The following is a 17,441-nucleotide window of genomic DNA, read 5'->3' as shown; positions in this document are numbered from 1 at the left end:
CTACACGCTCGCAAGTTTTTGGGGGATTTACTGTGGCGGTCTCGAGCACGCGTAACAAGAAATTTAATATTTTACTAATTGATTTCAAAATGGCCTAAAAGTACCAAAATTCACAGGTAATTATAGTCCGTATCAGTATGAAAAATACGGATCCGTCCAGATATAGATTACCTGATATGGATTAATTTACACATTAACTAACATAGCCGGCAGATTGCCGGAAAATAGCCGCGATAGACGCTTGTGGCCTTCCATGAACTGAAACAACCAAAGAAATAAGAGATAGATCGACCACCAGTCCTTTAATTGACCACTAGGGATAGATTAGGACTGTCAATTTTATGACACATATACGGCCTATAAGGAAAAAGTGCTCAGAGAGCTTTCGAAATCAAAAACTCAAGAATTAGGGAGTATAAGTTTGGCACTACTTAGATGCACACTATTGATCTTTAACTAAAATGTTCATAAAATTTAAAGTTCCATAAGTGAGTTCAGAAGTCATTTTTTTGAGTGACGTAAGTCACGCAATTGGCCTAAAAGCAGAAATGACGTCACGCACACAAATTTTAACTGCAAAGTAGAAGTTAGTGAAAAAGTCAAATTCCAAGAAGTCAGGTCGTAAGAATCATCGATGGAGACGACGAATTAAAAAACATAGCAGGACAAGTCCTGACGTACAATTCAAAGAATTTTCATTGACTAAACAGAAAACTAGACCTAGAACGGACTATGAATGGTTTGGAAAAAACCATTTAAAAAAATCCGAAAAAACAGTAGAAATCAAAGTGAAATTGCCGCATGTGAACAAAAAAACCACTACCGATAAAGCGAATTTTTGTTCAAACACCGTATTCTCACTCTACTTTAAAATTAGAGCGAAAAAATTTCACGCCGCAAAACCACTCGCTTTTTCGCTCCATTTCCTGTTTCGGCGTGACCAAAATCACTACTCCAATTTGACTTCAAAAATCATGAAAATGTGTGAACAGACCTTAAAAAAAAAAGACAGCGCCCCAATACAATTCAAATTCTTTGAATTGTAAAAAACACGATGTCCCCAATAATATCCGCTATCGCTTCGCGGCTATTAATAAACAAGTTTTCCTCCTTGCCGTATGTGGCAAGTACTAGAGCAGTTTTTGCAATTAACATTGTTCTGCTAACCTAAGAAATGTCACTGACATCTACAGGGAGGATTCGCAAGTTTGCTTATGATCATCATTGATGGCGGGAAGTTCAAATTTACTGCCCAAATTGACAGTTTATGCACAGTGATAAAAATGTAGCTTGAACATGTTTGAAGCAACAATTCGGTTCAAATTATAAGCCATTATTTAATAACATTACTTCGCCAACATCCGGTAAAAATGTTTTCTCTATATATCGAATTTTCAACTTGAACTCTTAAGTTCTCCACTTCGCGATATATCACATCTTCCCTCCATTCTTAAGCAAGATCGTAGGGATAGCTTCTCAAATCTTTCAGGCTGTTTCTTTCGTCGAAGTTCTCGTGGCTCCTGAAGGATGCTCTCCTTCAGTTATTGAAGTTTCTTTAGTGGAATCAGATGATGCCACGTCTTTGTTGTCTTTACTCTTCTCAGCTTGAGTCAATAGATTGCTGATCAGCATATTTAGTCTTGATGTCATCAGGTTCCAGCCGTGCAATTTGGTTGTCACTTACAAGCACTGTCTTGTTTTACTCCAGCTGAATAAATGACGAGTTCAATCCCTCGGGGATAATAAAGAAGACGAACTGTTGGTGAAAAGCTCGTCGCATTGAGGGCGACTGGTTCACACAGATCAAAGTCATTGACACACGGCACTATTGTCTGATACTAACGTTTTTGTTATCCCAAATCTTGCTAAGATTTGATTTAAGTACACCTTCAATGTTTGAGAAGTTCTATTTCCCGCAGGGAAGGCTTCTAGGCAACCTTGTCCCGCGTCAACGATCACTAAAATATCACCTTAGTCCCTAATAAGGCCCCTTTACATACGGAGTCTTTCACAACCATCTTCGTCTGGCCAAGTACATACTGTTTTCCCAGGCTAGGCCCGTAATCTTGGCATTTTTACAGACATCGAAAAAAAATTTTGACTGATGCCAGGCCATCATTCGGACTGCTGTTTCTGATGCAATTTTTCGGGCTGCGTCTCACAAGCGTTAGCCATCAGCACAGGTCTGTTTGGGCGGAAAGAAGGTACAACACTACGAAAGATGATGTCATTGTGGACGGCCAGAGCATTTTTCTGTTCGAATCCTTTCTCTGCTTCAGAGCATTGCTCTCAGTTGCCATTCTTTATTCTTTTGATGTCATCTTGGAATAATCTATCCAATTCCAGCTGAGTTTTGATGTCTGCCTGCGTTACCAGATGGGATCGCATAAAATAGAAATTGTTCAAGGCAAAGCAGACTCAGTCAATGTCATCGTTGTCATCAAAGTATAGTCTGCTCAAAGCATCAGCATGGTTGATCTGCTTTCCGGGTGTGTACTTCAATTCGAAGTCGAATCCCACCAGTGCTATTGTCGAGATCGTGATTCCTGCTAATGCTATCTTTGAATTTCTTCGTCTGGTGCAAAGAGATAATTGAGAGGTTTGTGGTTAGTCTGTCGAGTGAGCCTCCTTCCAAGCAGGAATTGTTTCAATCTTTTGAACACAAGGAGCCAGTGCTTCTCGCTCAATATTGGAGTAGCTCTCGGCTTGTTACAATTTCCAGGAGACGTAAATCACTGGATGTCTACCTTGTGAGAGGACCCCACCTATTGCTTTTTCTGAGGCGTATGTTGTAACAGTTGCTTCTTTAGCCCTAAGCCCCAGCAGGCCCATACCGAAGCCAACCGCTGGCCTGTCGTTCGAGAGCAGTTCGCCGGCCGACGTTAGACGGTTATGTTTACACATTGTGTCACACACCTACACGCTCGCAAGTTTGGTAGGATTTACAGCAAATTATAGCTCATGCAAAATCATGATGACGGGGACATTCTATGCAACCCAATCCTTATACTGTCTCCCACCCCATTTTAGAGACCAAAATTAGCCATCAAAAGTATGACCTATCCTCATACGTATTACTGTCCAACTTCGAAATCAGAATCGATTCCTTAGTCGGATAAAGAATTTCTCTAGCATCCAAATCCAAAGTAACTAAAATTGGCGATACAGTGTAAACGATACAGTGTAAACGCATCACCAATACCACCACCTTTCTACAATGCAATCTAGATCATAAAGGATTTAGAATCTAAGACTTTTAGTATCTGAGGTATCGAAGACATTTAGTAGCTAAAGTTAACCTGGCGGATTGCAGTGGATGATGTTTTTGCAGGGGAGTCCATGCGAAGGCGTAATAATGGCACTCATCATTTGCAACTCCCCGGTCTGGTCGTACAGGTCATTCAGGTCGTCCTCCAGGGACTTACCAGTGGCCTTCTGCAATGTACTGCCAATATCACCTACTAGCTTCAATTTAGAGTTGGTCGGGTTGATGATGGCGTCTGAGTTGACACGGGCAATGTTGCCCAGACATATATCTACGTCCTGACCATTGAAACACTTCTTCGTGAAAACAACTGACAGTTTATCACCCTAAAGACAACAGCCACTAAATACGAGTGGAAAACTCCTTCATTCCAAAAACATCTATTACTTGGTGTCAGAGCCCCGTTTCTGAGATCGCCGGATATTAACTTCATACTTTGTACCTTGAGTAACTGATTATAGTTGTAACAAACCGCCTCAAGGCACGATGAACTGGATGTAAAAACTACGAGGAAACTCCGATAATTCGCGCCAAACTAATTTAAACCTCTTCAATAAACGCTATCAACTATAAAATATAATATGATTGACTACAAAACTTTTTTCAAATATAACAAAAGATGCCAACTACGCACGCCAAAAACGGAAAAGAGGGTGTTACAATGCCAATCTATTTTATGTAATTTTGAAATAAAATCTTCGTATATAACAGCTGCATATTTCTTTTCGAAGAACTTAAGTTCCCTGACTTTGTAGCTTTATTTACTTTGGCTTGCGATGTTGAAGTTTGTCCTTTGGGTGCTGGTGATTTGGGCGCTGCTTTGTCTACATTTGCGATATCGTACACCTTATCCGCCGCCTTCTGCTGTTTGCTTGTAGCAGCACTTTTAGCTGTCCCCTTATTTGAAGCACTACTGCTATTTGATTTGGCCCCCGAGTTATCAGAGCTCTTGGAAGTGGATGATCCCTTCTTCTTCTGTAGCAACTCTGGGTGAATTCGAGGCAAGACACCAGCCTGGGGAATGGTCACGTGCTTCAGAAGCTAGAGCAGAGGGTACAAGCTGATACATTTACAAAAGCTACTGCAAAAATATTTCCAAGAAAAACTACTGCAAATATTTGCAAACATTAAACATAACCGACTAACGTCAGGCGAATTGCTCTCGAACCACCGGCAGGCTCCTAGTAGATAGTTGGGTCTTAGGAATGCTAGCGCTAGGGCGTGAATTACGGGGGTTGTCTCAAATCCAATTATCCAAATTGATACACTGATAAAGAAATCCAGAAAACAAATAATGACGGGGGGTAACAGTGGGGGGGGGGGGGGGGGGGGGACTGCGGGAGGGGCTCTTTGGTTGCACGGAACCCTTAAACGACGTGCAGGGTTGGGGATTGGGGGGGGGGGGGTGAAGTGATGAGAGGGGTGGTAGCGTGGGCTTTGTCGTGAGAGGAGAGGTGGGGTTTCAACCTCTAAGAACCGCCCTTCACCCAAGTCTCCAAAACAGTTTCTGCGAATCCCATACTTGGAGACTAGTGAGCTGAAAGGCTATAAGAGAACTTAATGGTGGGTGATACCTGTTTATCCCGTTTTCAGAACGAAAAGTCAAATGGGTCAGACGAAAAATCGGTCAAGCGAAAAATCGGATAAAAAAACAAACCGACTACTGTCGGAAGAAATGCTCTCGAAGGACATGCGATGCAATTTAATTCAGGGGCTGTAGCCTAGATAAATTTTTCTGTATGGGAGCAAAAAATAGTTGACCAGGCCGGGATTCGTACCATGGACCTCCCCCATCCCTCACCAGAATCACTGCTCACTCGGCTATCAGGCCCTTCTTGTTTCCATCCTGCAATCAATTTTATTTTAGCAACAAGCTTTATTTCGGAGTGAGAGCAATAGAGATCACTCATAAGCGAAGAACGAAAGCGTGAAAAAGTCACTTGAGAAGTCAACGAATGTTCTAGAAGAAAAGCGCATATTAACCTTTAACGAACTTAAAAGCAAATAAGTAGCAGCAACAAGACTGAGTTGTAAAAGGCTGTAAATGTGTTCCAACGAATACTAACCTCGTGCAGCTCTTCGTCATTGGCGATTGCCAGCAGAATGTGCCTGGGAATCACCCTCTTCCTCTTGTTGTCCCTGGAGGCATTGCCAGCTAATTCCAGTACCTCAGCTAGAAAATTGAGAAGTCAGTGAGAAAATTACTGACTAAAAGCTGCAAGAAATAGAAAACGAAGAATTATCATTTTCTCACAAAAATTGAACCATTCATGCCCTAGATTAAAAATGAAATCGAAATGAAAACAGTAGTTTATACAAAAGCAAAACTTCCACCAGCTCGACGTATTCTGCGCCATTGATTTGTTGAGGACATTGAAACAAAATGACGAAATATATCCAGGCTTGACATGTTTATAAAAAAATCAGCCTGCTATTCTTGTTCCAATCATTACAGGCAAACTGTTTTGATGAACATTGCCAAAATAACGAAGCTAAACTTTAAAACTTCTCGTGGTTTTTTTTCTCTTTTGCTTCAAATTAGGCAGGCCCCTCTTTTCTCAAGCGGAAGCAACAAGCTGTTCAGCGTAGAAACGTGAGTGAATATTTGTAATAAGCTTAAAAAGAAGAGTTGGAATGCTTCGCGAATACTCTTTCTATTTCCGTCAAGCTTTCTACAATAGTTGACCCAATCATCTGCCAAAATTGTTTTCGGCAACCTTGACTGTTTTAGGACAGTTTTGAAGAAGAATCAAGGAGAGGATACCAAAACCATGAATGCAAATCTTTATATATCAAAACTAACCTCTAGAGGAAACAAAAAACAAAAGAAACACAGAACAGAGTTCAACAATTGAATCGCATCTATCCACGTTAAACAATAAAGAAGAACTGATTAACTTTCAAAACCATTTTTTTAATGAACAGATTTTTAATGAAGAACATTTATCAAGGTTCTGCAATCTTTCTCTGAAAAATTTCGTCTCGTTTATTTATGAAAAATAAAACAGGATTTTAAACTCCAATCGAGCATTGAACATAAAAACCAAACAGATAATGAATTAAACAAGACAATACGAAAGGAACGAAGTTGGCAAACGAAATATTTTTTTGATAAAATCTTTCAAATATTTAAGGTGCCTGCGAACGAAAACGTTAAGATATTCTCTAGAGCTAAGCTGCTTATTTCCCTGCTTGGGGTCAGTCGAAGCAAAGCCTGTTGACCCGAAAAAGTTTTAAAACAACCTTTTATTAGGAAGCCAAATTGACTTTTTTCAAAAACACATTGTCAATACAAGTCAATCCAATCATAAGAGCACGCATTTGAAAACCATTTGAAAAACAGCCTAAGTACAAAAAACAGAAAAAACTTTTAACCTGAAACAGATAGTAGCAACAATCGTTTCAAGAGAAACAATCTTCAAGTGATCTTTTGCACAATTTTGCTTAGATAGAGAAGGACAGTCAATGAATCTCAACAAAGCAAAACCATTTCGAAATAGCAGATCAAAATCAATTTTTATGGTTATTGCTTGTTTTCAAATTATTTGAGGTTTGATTTTAAATTATTGTTTTCTTCATGCGCCTTATTACGTTATAACATTTCTAATTTGCCTTAAAAATACGTCCATCACTGAAAAACGACTGCATAAAAATCTTACATGACTCTAAAATGTTGAACCGATATCACTTGTCGTTAACGAGACCAAAAGCGGCAAAAACTCACTCATTTAAAAAACACAATTGGTGTTAAAATCATAGAACATAGCCGGCAGATTGCCAGAAAATAGCCGCAATTGCTTCGTAGATCTTCGTACATCGTAGTCTAAAAAACAGTAAAAAAGACAGACCAATAAAAATCGTCTTTTCATTGAAGGCTGATATGTTATATTTTGATTAAAAATATGTATAACTTTTTGCTGCCTCTATTAGCTGCTCTCAAATAACCTTCATTTCGAGTGACACACGCCTATTTGACCTTATCTCTTTGAATTAAAGCAAATAGAAGTCAATTTCAAAGTGAAGTCATTTTTGAGAGTGAGGTAAGTCAAAAGTGACCAAAAATTTAATCACGCAAATGAACAAAAAAACTCGCTGCACTAAGAGCGAAAAATGACGTCAGGCACGCAATTCAGTTGAAATTGCATGAACGAATGAACAAAAAGCAGATTTGAAGTGGTTGTAACGTCATATGGTCGTAACAAAAATCTTGACAACGAAATAAAAAACCACGAGAAGGTCAATAATAGCCCCAGCTATCGCTGTGTGGCTATTAAAAACATTAGCTATGAACACAAACAATAATTCTATTAATTTAAGCCTCATTAGAAATCGAAGAGACCTGTCATTAATGAGATTGAGTGATAAGGCAGCAGAAGGTACAAATACACGTTAACTCAAATTCGATAAGTTATTGAAAACAACTGTTGCTAGTCATGAAACAAACCAACAATGAAATCACATCATCCTTTAGGTTCATTTCTGCCTCGCTAGCATACAAAAACAAGAGAATGCAAAAATCAGCAAGTAAAAGATCATTGATATTTTTGGAATCAGATTGCGACAATTTAGTTTAAAAACTTCAGATATCAATTTAAGTCACCATGATGCCAATCAGTTATGCGACTAAGAAACAAAAAAACCTACAAAAACGCGAAAATACTAAAAAAATACTGAAAACTGTCAAAAAAAACAAGTCCCTAAGTAATACAAACCATTACCTGCCCTTTGATGAATTAAAACCATGCAATAATAGAAACATTAATCTAATATGTACTACCGGTTGAAACTATTAGTCGAGAAAAATAGGCGAAAGAAAGGCAAAATAGATGTCAAATTGACACACACGAAAAATTTGCTTTCAAAAGCGGAAAATTTGTTCAGGCATCAATATCGCCCTCCACTTTAAAGATACTTTTTTGCTTCCTTTATTACTCCAGTGTGATGAAAATCACCACTCTAATTGGACTTCTTATTGACGAAGAAAATTCAAAAACTATGAGCAACTGTAGAGAGGTTTGGTTCAGAACGAAAAATATTTATTTATAAAACCTCATTTGAGAAATGTATTCTCTACCCTGACGTTAACCGGCCAATAAATCTAATCTGAGCTATGCAGTTGCATCGATAACTTTTGCGGAAAGAGTATTTAACTTCTTTTTACAAAATTGAATTCTTCCCAGAAAAGACTTTTTATCATTAGAATTTCTCTTTCGAGGAGGAAAATATAGGCTCGAATTCCTTTTTTTTTTACTTTTTGTAACCATTTCCACTTAAAAGCTTAGGTAATTGAAAGAGATACGAGATATGTTTAGTAGTAATGGCAAGGAAAAAAACAAAACTTTGAAGAATTTGAGTCAATTTTTCTTCACGAAACAGAAATTTGATGAAAAAAATCTTTTCAGGGAATCAATCAACTTTATTTAAAATATATCTTAAAAAATACTCCTTTCGTATCTTTCCACAAAAGATAGCAATGACCCAATATAGCAGGACAAAGCCGGTGTGACATAATACCCAAACAAAATATAGCTGGCAGATAGCCAGAAAGTAGCCCCAATAACTTCGTAGATCCGCAGTGTCAAAAGGATATTAAAAAAACTGCCCCACAAAAGCGTCTTTTATTAAAAGCTGAGATGTTATATTTTAATTAGGAAACTGGTTAACTTACTTCTGCTTCTATTAGCTGCTCTCAAAAAACTATCAATTGGAGTCACACGCACTCACTTGACCTTATCTATCTGTTTGAGTCAGTAAAGAATAGCCAATTTCAGAGTCATGAAATCGTATTTGAGAGATGTCACGTACGAAAATCAATTAAAATTGCTTGAACGAATGACGAAAAAGATGATTTGACGTGATTGTGACGTCACGTGGTCGTAACAAAAATTTTGACAACGAAAACACATTAGGACAAGTCCTGACACAAGTTAAAGAATTTTTATTGGCTAAACCAAAAAAACTAGAACAGAATGGACTGTGAATAAATTGGTCAAACCTTTTAGACAATTTAAAAACTGTAAAGATCAATGTCAAAATGTCGCATGTGAACAAAAAATCACTCACTTTTTCGCTCGACGTCTTGTGTAGGCGTGACTAAAATCATCACTTCAATTTGACGTCAAATTTCATGAAAATGTGCTAACAGATCTCTAAAAGACATAGCCAGATAAACTCCGGAAACGACTCGAAGGAGAAAATTGGCCACCTTTAATGAAATAATGCACATCGTAAACAATAACACTAATCACTTCGAAACAATTACAAGAAAATGAACAATGAAAAAGTATCTGACCAGAAAAGGTGAAGCATCTGATAAAAATTTCTTTAAAACTCTTGATTCCGAAACAACTCGTGGCAAAACACCATGCGATCAGTTTAGTTTTTCCATTAAACCACTACAAACTGACAGAAAAACCAACAAAATCTTCTATGCAGAGAAAACGAAGGTATGGGAACAGAAATGAAGGACAAAATCAAAAAACCATTGCTACAATTTATGCAGAATTTGACAATATGTTACTTCCCAACCATTATTTTAAAAACTATTATTACCAGGCAGATGTATACATAAAAGCAAGATAAAAAAAACAAAATTTAGCTTTCAGTTCCAACAACACCTCCAGAATAGCTTTGCAGAAAATCGACAAAAATTGCTTTATAGCTATATAAATTTGCAAAAATTACTCAATTATCTATACTAAAATTAATTGAAAAAAATTAAATCAAAGGAACACCAAAACAACTGGAACAACTAATTTGAAGCATGGATCTCCATAAATGCTATAAAAATATGAGTAAAAACAGAAAGCATCTAAAAACGACCTTAAAAAATCAGCAAAAATTTATGAATCTTTTAATATTACGAGAGCAAGCAGAGCCAAAAAAGTTTATAGGCGCAAAAACAGCACTGAAATCCTCAGACAACAATAGGCTCAGACACTTCTCTAAGAGTAAAGAAAAACGAAAAACTGCAAAGAGCTTAGGATATTCTCATTTTATTGCCATTTTTCTCAACAGAAAAATGTTTAAAACCAACGAAACTGTAATCACTTGGTATCTAAGAACGCCTTAAGGAATACACAACTATTCAATCCCGGCTTGAAGCAGAGAAGAAAGCGAATAATCGCTAAAACGCCAAAATTTAGCAATATAGATAAAAACCTCCAAACGGCCATAAACCGCCAAACTACTATGAAACAACCAAAACAAAAGGCCGACAGATTGCCGGAAAAAGCCACCGTTGAAGCGCTTAACGCACATCGGGATACTCAACGAATAAGATCAAATTGCCAGAATTTTTTTCTAAATTTCAAAAATTGTTCTAATTCGGTGTGCGGTTTCAGTTAAATTCTAAAATTACACTTAATTCAGCTATTAAGCTAATAGGCTATTGAGCTTAATACTGATGTCCGCTAGCAATCGCTCTGAAATTTGATAAAAAATAATGCACTCATTGACTTAATGACCGAGCTTTATTGGATTATCCAGTTTCTTTTGATTTTACTCTTTTGACATTGACTTTATCCACTGCATTGCGTAATTCAATGCGTGAAAGAATTTAAAATCCATTCAGTTGAAACAGTGAGTGAAGTAAGTCACGAGTCAAACGTGAACATTGTGATTTACGTAAAACGAAAAACGTGATCAAAAGTTAAAGCTAATTAGAAAAAAAGGAGAGAGCCTAAATACTAGCCGTTGAGAGGCTGACGGCGGCTATTAATTAATACAATATCTTAGGCAAACCTCCTAACCAGAAAAATTTTCAAAAAAACTGCTCTTAAAAACATGACGTCAACAAAAAAATTTAGGTCGCTTACAGAAATCTTTTCACAACTCATTTCTCGTTTTCTTGAAAACAGTGGCATGAACAAAAAAAACACTGCTTTCTCTTCACTCTTCAATTTTTTTCAGCAACCAAACTACTACAGATTTTTTCACTCGTTTCACTTTCTGCTTCAACATTCAACACAATAAAATTGATTTCAATTAAAAGACAGTTCTCCAATACTCCTCTTCGAATCGTAAAGACAGCGCCCTAGTACAATTCAAATTCTTTGAATTGTAAAAACCAAGAGAAGGTGATTAATAGCCCCAGCTAACGATCTGCGGCTATAAATTCGTAGGGCCGAAAAAGTCAAAAACAGGCTCGCTATTCCAGCTTTTTAAAGCTGAGCTCAGCATTTAACCATGCCTGCTTAGGCCTGAACCATTTCTCTTCCTTTTTAAAAAACAAAAGCGAAAAACTAAAGGACAGTCGCTGTATTTGGAGCAACAAGATCTTCAGGTGTCCAAAGTGATCTGGAAAATTTGATGATGGCAAGGATTTTAGATTCATATATGATGTTTTAACCTGTGAGATATTCCATAACAGCTGCCAAGTAGACACTAGCTCCTACTCCAATTCTGAATTTTTTGAGCAGCTGCTTAAGGAAGCGCCTAAATCTGCTGACGGGAAAGAGAACTCCTGCTCTTTGAGAGCGAGAGATGGGTTTGGCTTTCACCTTTTTTATTGCACCAGGAGCTCTGCCAGACATGTTTGCAATAATTCAATCGGTATCTCAACTCTGAAATACTTCACCTAATCAAACTAGTACATACAGCACGGTCATTTCCAGCTTACACCATTGCCATTATTCAATCATAAATTGTCACTTCTGTAAGATGACAGTTGCGCTGCTCAAACTTGTAACAGGCTAGGAGTCAATAAACTTCCAGAGGATCGAGTCGAGCAAATTACCCACTCGCCTCATTTCTGGGAGGGGATAGCCACAAACAGTGTTTTGTCATCCAAAGTGTAAAATTGAGAATCTTGGTTGAAAGGAAAACAATGTAGCCGAAGCTTTGCAAGTAAACAACACGCCACCAGCATGTTCTTAAACCTGATTATGGAGGCAATTAAAATTTAAATCCCTGTGTTTATATAAGTCACCCTGTAATTACTAGTGATGAAATGGGAGAGAAAGAGATAATCCGCGAAAGATGCGCGACCAGTGATAAGCAAATTTTGCCATTTATTAATAATGGCCGCCCAGCAGGATAGTTAGCACCCTGTAATTAAATTGTACCAATAGAAACAGAACCTAAATCTATTATTCTAAGTATTGATTCCAGATATCATTTGGCTTACGTTGTTCCAGTTTTTGGAGTCTCATTATTAAAATTATTGTTCACAAACAGGTGCTTTCTACTCATGAGAGGAGTAAATTTTAAAGAATTCTGTCACCCATTCTGTTACACTTTTGGTTAATAGGAACGCTTCAGGGCTTCAAGTTCTATTTACTAATTGTTTATATTAAAACCTACACACAGATGAAACAAAAGTAGCACCATTTAGTTACTTCATTAGCAAGGATTGAAAGCCGGGCAACAATTGGGGCGTGAAATATCATTTAGGGGACAAAATTTGGGCTTAATGAATCGGGGCAAAATTCTTAAGGGTGAATTATGACCAAAATACTCCCATCATCCAGTTAGTCAGCCAGTCAGCAAAATATGGAGAAAGCAAACGAAACTCGTTACTGTTTATGAGTTCCTAGTTATAATTGTCAATCAATTCCACATAAGCGTGATTTCGAATTCTTGAATTTAATTTATGAAAATAATCGATTTCTCAATACGAGCAGCTGAATCATCGAGCAGGTCTGTGCCACATATCGAAGCAATTTTCAGAATTAGTTTCTGAACATTTGGATTGCATGACACTATAGCACTACGCAGCAACGTAGCTAGGAATTCAACCTGTGAACAAAGCGAGAAGTATACTATATCCAGTTTCACCACAAAAAGAAATTTCAAAGAGGCTGTTTCGACAATTACTGGAGATAGTCAGTGAACAGAGTGATAGTTTGAGAGAACACAATTCAGCCACACTTAACTTCCCCACTTGTAGAAGAACAGAAGTTGGGCAAACTAAGCCGGGGCAGATATATCTTTGCCCCTTCTTCCTTCTCCCCACTCTCACTTCTCTTCCTTTCACTTCCCTTCCCTCTTTCTCTCTCTCCCGGTGCACAAGTGGTTTGGCACAAGTTTTGGAGTGGTGAATCAAACAGTTGACGTATCCTCACAAAACAAGACAACTTTATTGATATTTGAGCATTACATTTCCACCACCACTACCACCAACACACTCACGCACACCACCACCACCATTGCCCAAACTAGCAACCAGCCTTGCTTCTATGTCAACTACTCTTCTAAACAGAGGTGCGCGGTGGTGGCGATAAAGCCTCAGCTTTCCTATTAGAACTCTGCCAGACCAAAGCCAAAATACCCGGATTCCCCACCGTTTCGAAATACAACACACACTCTCACAAACTCTCTCACATAAGCACCCATATGGAAGTATATATTGCACTGCCGCCTTTCCACTAATTCATTCATTACAAAAGCCACTAACTTTCAATCCTCAAAATATTATTGGCGAAGAAAGCGCTGATAACAGGCTGGGGTTACATTACATGAAACGTTGTAATGCCCAAACGATTATACCACATTAAGATACAGCATTGATTCCCCGATTTCTTTCTTCCTTTGTGAATAAAACTTCCCATAACAAAGTGTACCTCTCTATTACATTGCCAAATCCAAACGAGGATAAAACACAGCCCAAACCAAACCTCCCAGACCACAATTTAAACCGGCAGTGGTAGCGAAAGGTCAAGCAATTGCATTACAAATTGCCAAACCCAAAATTCAGACCAATTATTTCTGTTGCCTTACTCAACACCTACTCCAAACAGCCCGGACTAACCACAGCGGACATCTTTAAACACTTGAAGAAATGGATCAGCCTCTGCAGATTGACACAGATGATATTGGTAAGTCTTAAAAAAATCCGAAAATAACATCTGACAAAGCATATATAATTGTGTATTTAGTATGGTAACTAATATAACAACAAAGCTCCGAGAAAATTTAACTCTAACATGCTTCCGATTCTACACAAATTCCAACAGAATTAGAATTTGAAAAAAAATATCACACAGAAAAAAATTCATATGGTGAAATTTTGAAGGCAACGTCTGCCGATAAGTTAAAATAACGCAACTTTAATCCAGATAACAGATTGATATGAAAAGTTTTATATCTGTAGGTAAAATTGCATTCTTTCTGTATTTGCAGAATCAAAAGTGCGTACATCTTATGCGTCAACTGAAAAAGATTGTAGCATTGATACATGTTACAATTAATTACAGGTGCCAGTATGGTGGTTCGGATGAGCGGAGCCCCAATCATGGACTCCTCCCCCTCACCTCCTGATGACGAGGAGGCAGTACTGAACGTCCTGAGGACCAACTCATCCTCAAAAGATGATGTAGCATCACCTCCTCAAAATGAAGACTCGTCAGAACATGACTCAGTTTTTGATAAGGCAAGCCAATACACCATTACAATTTAATGACAAGTAGACAGAAAAATAAATAAGACATTTTAGCTGCCAAAGTAAAAACAGCAATTACTTCTGAGTATTCTCGAGTGATGCTGCTTTTCATTACATTTTACATCAGCAGCATCATTCATATTCAGCGAGCATCACCAATTTATTCAACTGCTCTTTCTATCTGTGATTAATGCAGTTTGGTTACATCAAAAGCATCGTCAACTTACTAATATTTTAGTTTGGTGCTGATGCTGATACTGGCGATCTGGTCGAACAGTGGCTAAAAACACAAGAGCAAAATGATACGCTTGTATGCATGGAAGGCATCACTGAAGCGTCTCACAAGCAGGAAAACGTCACTCAGGTTAAATCAGAGACCACTGACACTCAAATAGAACCTCCCGATGAAGGGGAGAACTTTGCAGTTGTAAAACCTATGCCAGCGTCGAATGGAAGTGTGACAATCTCATCTCCGAGCAGTCGACCACCAGTGCCTTCGGCCAGAAAGACAGATCCACAATCAAGTGTTTTCTACTGTCCCTTGTGCAGTTTCTTCACTTACTCCAAGCAAGGCTTCAGTTTGCATTTGAAACGTCACAGCAAAGCGAGTGAGATTGAGATAGTGCAATCAGCAATGATGGCCGCCTCTGGACATACGGATCTCTCGTATCGGAAGAACTACGTCTGCAATATTTGCGGCAAACAATTAAGCTCAAAATGTTCCTTGGCCAGACACGGACTAGTGCACAGTGGACTGAAACCTTACAGGTGCTCGGTATGTTCAGCCGCTTTCACAACAAGTGGCAATCTATCACGCCACATGAAAATTCACAGCACCGCATTCCAAGCAGCAGGCATTGCAATGAGCTCAGCCACAAGCACTGAACCTGACGAAAGTGATCACACGTGTTCACTATGTGGCATGATGTTTAAGAACAGTAAAGGTCTTCGAATGCACAACTTCATGATACACAGAACACGCAAACCCGACGATGCCAACCCTGAAACCTACACAGATTCTCCCATGGATGTGAAGAATGAGAACGACGATAGCGAAAACGAAATATCCCGTCTCATTTCCGACGCCACTTCAGAGGTGATCAATAATACGATCACCGAAACGAAGCGAAAAAGTCCCTCTCCCAAACCGGAAAATTGGCCACTAACCACAAATGAGCACATAATCAAACACGAAGTTGAACAAACGGTCAAATCTTTATCAACGAGCAACGTAACAGTCAAGAAGGTTCGACAAAAGAAGATTTCGATGCCCGTAAATGAAGCACCAACGCCTAAAATTTTGACACCCCAAGGGTACGAAGAGCTTACTACAGAAAATATCGTACGACAAACGGTTGAACAGTATGCACCAACACAGCCTCAACAAGTTAAGCAAGAGCCTCAATCATTAGTGAGGCCGCAGATGGCGCACACTGGTCTCCTTGCTGTACGACACCAGCAACCAAGGAATGTCAACTTTGCTCACCTTCATGGACCACCTCGGGTGTTAGCATCTGCAACTCCATCAGGGACCATTTGGCATCCCTATATGCCAGTGTTTCAACCTCAGCCAACCTGGAACAACTACTTAATCGCCCTCCAAAACGTGCCTCGAACCACTACACCCACGCAATATCATATTATGGCGCATTCGCATCGAATTAAGCAAGAGCAAAAAGAAACGCCACAAGAACCACTAGATTTGTCAATAACATCTCAAACTGTTATCCAAAACCAGCAAACACGCGGAAATGACGAGCATCAATTTAGCAAGGATGAACCACTAGATTTATCAATGAAAACACAGCCGGAAAAGGAACCGGCATCCCCCTCACCTTCAATCGACAGAAGTCAAGCCCAGTCAAACAATACATGGGTATCAGGATTCCAGTGGTTGAAGAGCATCGCTGAGATGAGCAAACAGAAAGACATGGGCAAGAAGTTCCAATGCAGTGAGTGCCAACTACAATTTGATAACATGGATAGCTTAAACATCCACTTGACTTCCCACAGGATGAAGCGCCCGAAACACTCGCCAACAATTGCCGAGGAAAGAAAGATGTACGAGTCACCAATAAACGTCCATCAAGCTCACAGGAGACAAGTTGATGGTCATCAGTTTCCATTTGTGCCAGCGGTGCCAAATGTTAATTTATTTGCCACTCAAACCAACTGTGGAATTATTGCGCCTGGAAGTCATCCAACAACCATTGGAATCAACCTTCCCTCGACAATCAACCCCGCGACATACAAGGATGGTGACGGCAAATTCCAATGCAACATGTGCCCAAAAAGATTTACAGTTGCCTCCTCCTTGAGTCGCCACATAAAATACCACAACTTGCATCGCCCCTATGTGTGCAAATATTGCGATGCCAGTTTTACATATCGCTACAATTGTTCAAGACACATGATCAAATTCCATAGCTGTGAGAAACACTTTCCCTGTTTGTTCTGCACTTTCCAAGCTACTAATGCCTACCAACTGGATGAACACGTTCAACTTATGCATCCTAATGTAAAACAAATTGACGAGCCACAAGATGTGCCAATGGACTGAGAATCCTATTTTCAATTTAACAGCTTAATATTTAGTCACTCTTTTTGTACATTCGTCTAACAATTTTTAAGTTATCCTATCTAAATTCAAGTTCCATATAACATCTCGTAATAAATAATGCATCTTCGCTGAGTATTATAGAACATTAATTAAACGATGTGACCGACCTCTCTGATGAACTAAACTAAATTAAGTTGAAACATCTAATATAATTTTTATTTACAATGTTGAATGAC

At 38.6% G+C, this 17,441-nt stretch overlaps 3 protein-coding genes across 4 annotated transcripts in view; 1 reads left to right on the top strand and 2 right to left on the bottom strand.

Annotated features, from left to right (window-relative positions):
• Nucleotides 1-17,441, bottom strand: part of LOC142358660 (ATP-dependent 6-phosphofructokinase, muscle type-like) — a 702,476-nt gene that overhangs the window by 288,600 nt on the left and 396,435 nt on the right. The gene's annotated exons all lie outside the window — the stretch shown is intronic.
• Nucleotides 1-17,441, bottom strand: part of LOC142334903 (core histone macro-H2A.1-like) — an 85,348-nt gene that overhangs the window by 1,235 nt on the left and 66,672 nt on the right. Inside the window, exons 2-6 of the mRNA XM_075383232.1 lie at nucleotides 11,616-11,831; nucleotides 5,332-5,438; nucleotides 4,031-4,306; nucleotides 3,300-3,591; nucleotides 3,060-3,150 (exon numbers count right to left, since the gene is read on the bottom strand). Of these exons, the coding sequence (XP_075239347.1) occupies nucleotides 3,060-3,150; nucleotides 3,300-3,591; nucleotides 4,031-4,306; nucleotides 5,332-5,438; nucleotides 11,616-11,799 (950 nt within the window). The 5' untranslated portion in view covers nucleotides 11,800-11,831. The remainder of the gene's footprint in view (nucleotides 1-3,059; nucleotides 3,151-3,299; nucleotides 3,592-4,030; nucleotides 4,307-5,331; nucleotides 5,439-11,615; nucleotides 11,832-17,441) is intronic.
• LOC142358659 (uncharacterized) lies at nucleotides 12,589-17,306 on the top strand. The gene is made up of 3 exons (XM_075410149.1): nucleotides 12,589-14,082; nucleotides 14,461-14,636; nucleotides 14,884-17,306. Exons 1-3 carry the CDS (start codon nucleotides 14,046-14,048, stop codon nucleotides 17,203-17,205), a joined length of 2,535 nt encoding a protein of 844 aa, XP_075266264.1. The 5' UTR covers nucleotides 12,589-14,045; the 3' UTR covers nucleotides 17,206-17,306.

The sequence above is a fragment of the Convolutriloba macropyga genome, chromosome 2 (assembly GCF_964194025.1).
Source record: "Convolutriloba macropyga chromosome 2, txConMacr16.3, whole genome shotgun sequence".
In the NCBI taxonomy this organism is placed as follows: Eukaryota; Metazoa; Xenacoelomorpha; order Acoela; family Convolutidae; genus Convolutriloba; species Convolutriloba macropyga.
This window is presented reverse-complemented; position numbering and strand designations above follow the sequence as displayed.

Bases quoted from the DNA above. Each gene is read 5' to 3' on its own strand.
- LOC142358659 (XM_075410149.1), top strand. From the start codon at position 14,046: ATGGATCAGCCTCTGCAGATTGACACAGATGATATTG. The intron at 14,083-14,460 runs GTAAGTCTTAAA...AATTAATTACAG, and splicing joins GATTGACACAGATGATATTG to GTGCCAGTATGGTGGTTCGG. The intron at 14,637-14,883 runs GCAAGCCAATAC...CTAATATTTTAG, and splicing joins ATGACTCAGTTTTTGATAAG to TTTGGTGCTGATGCTGATAC.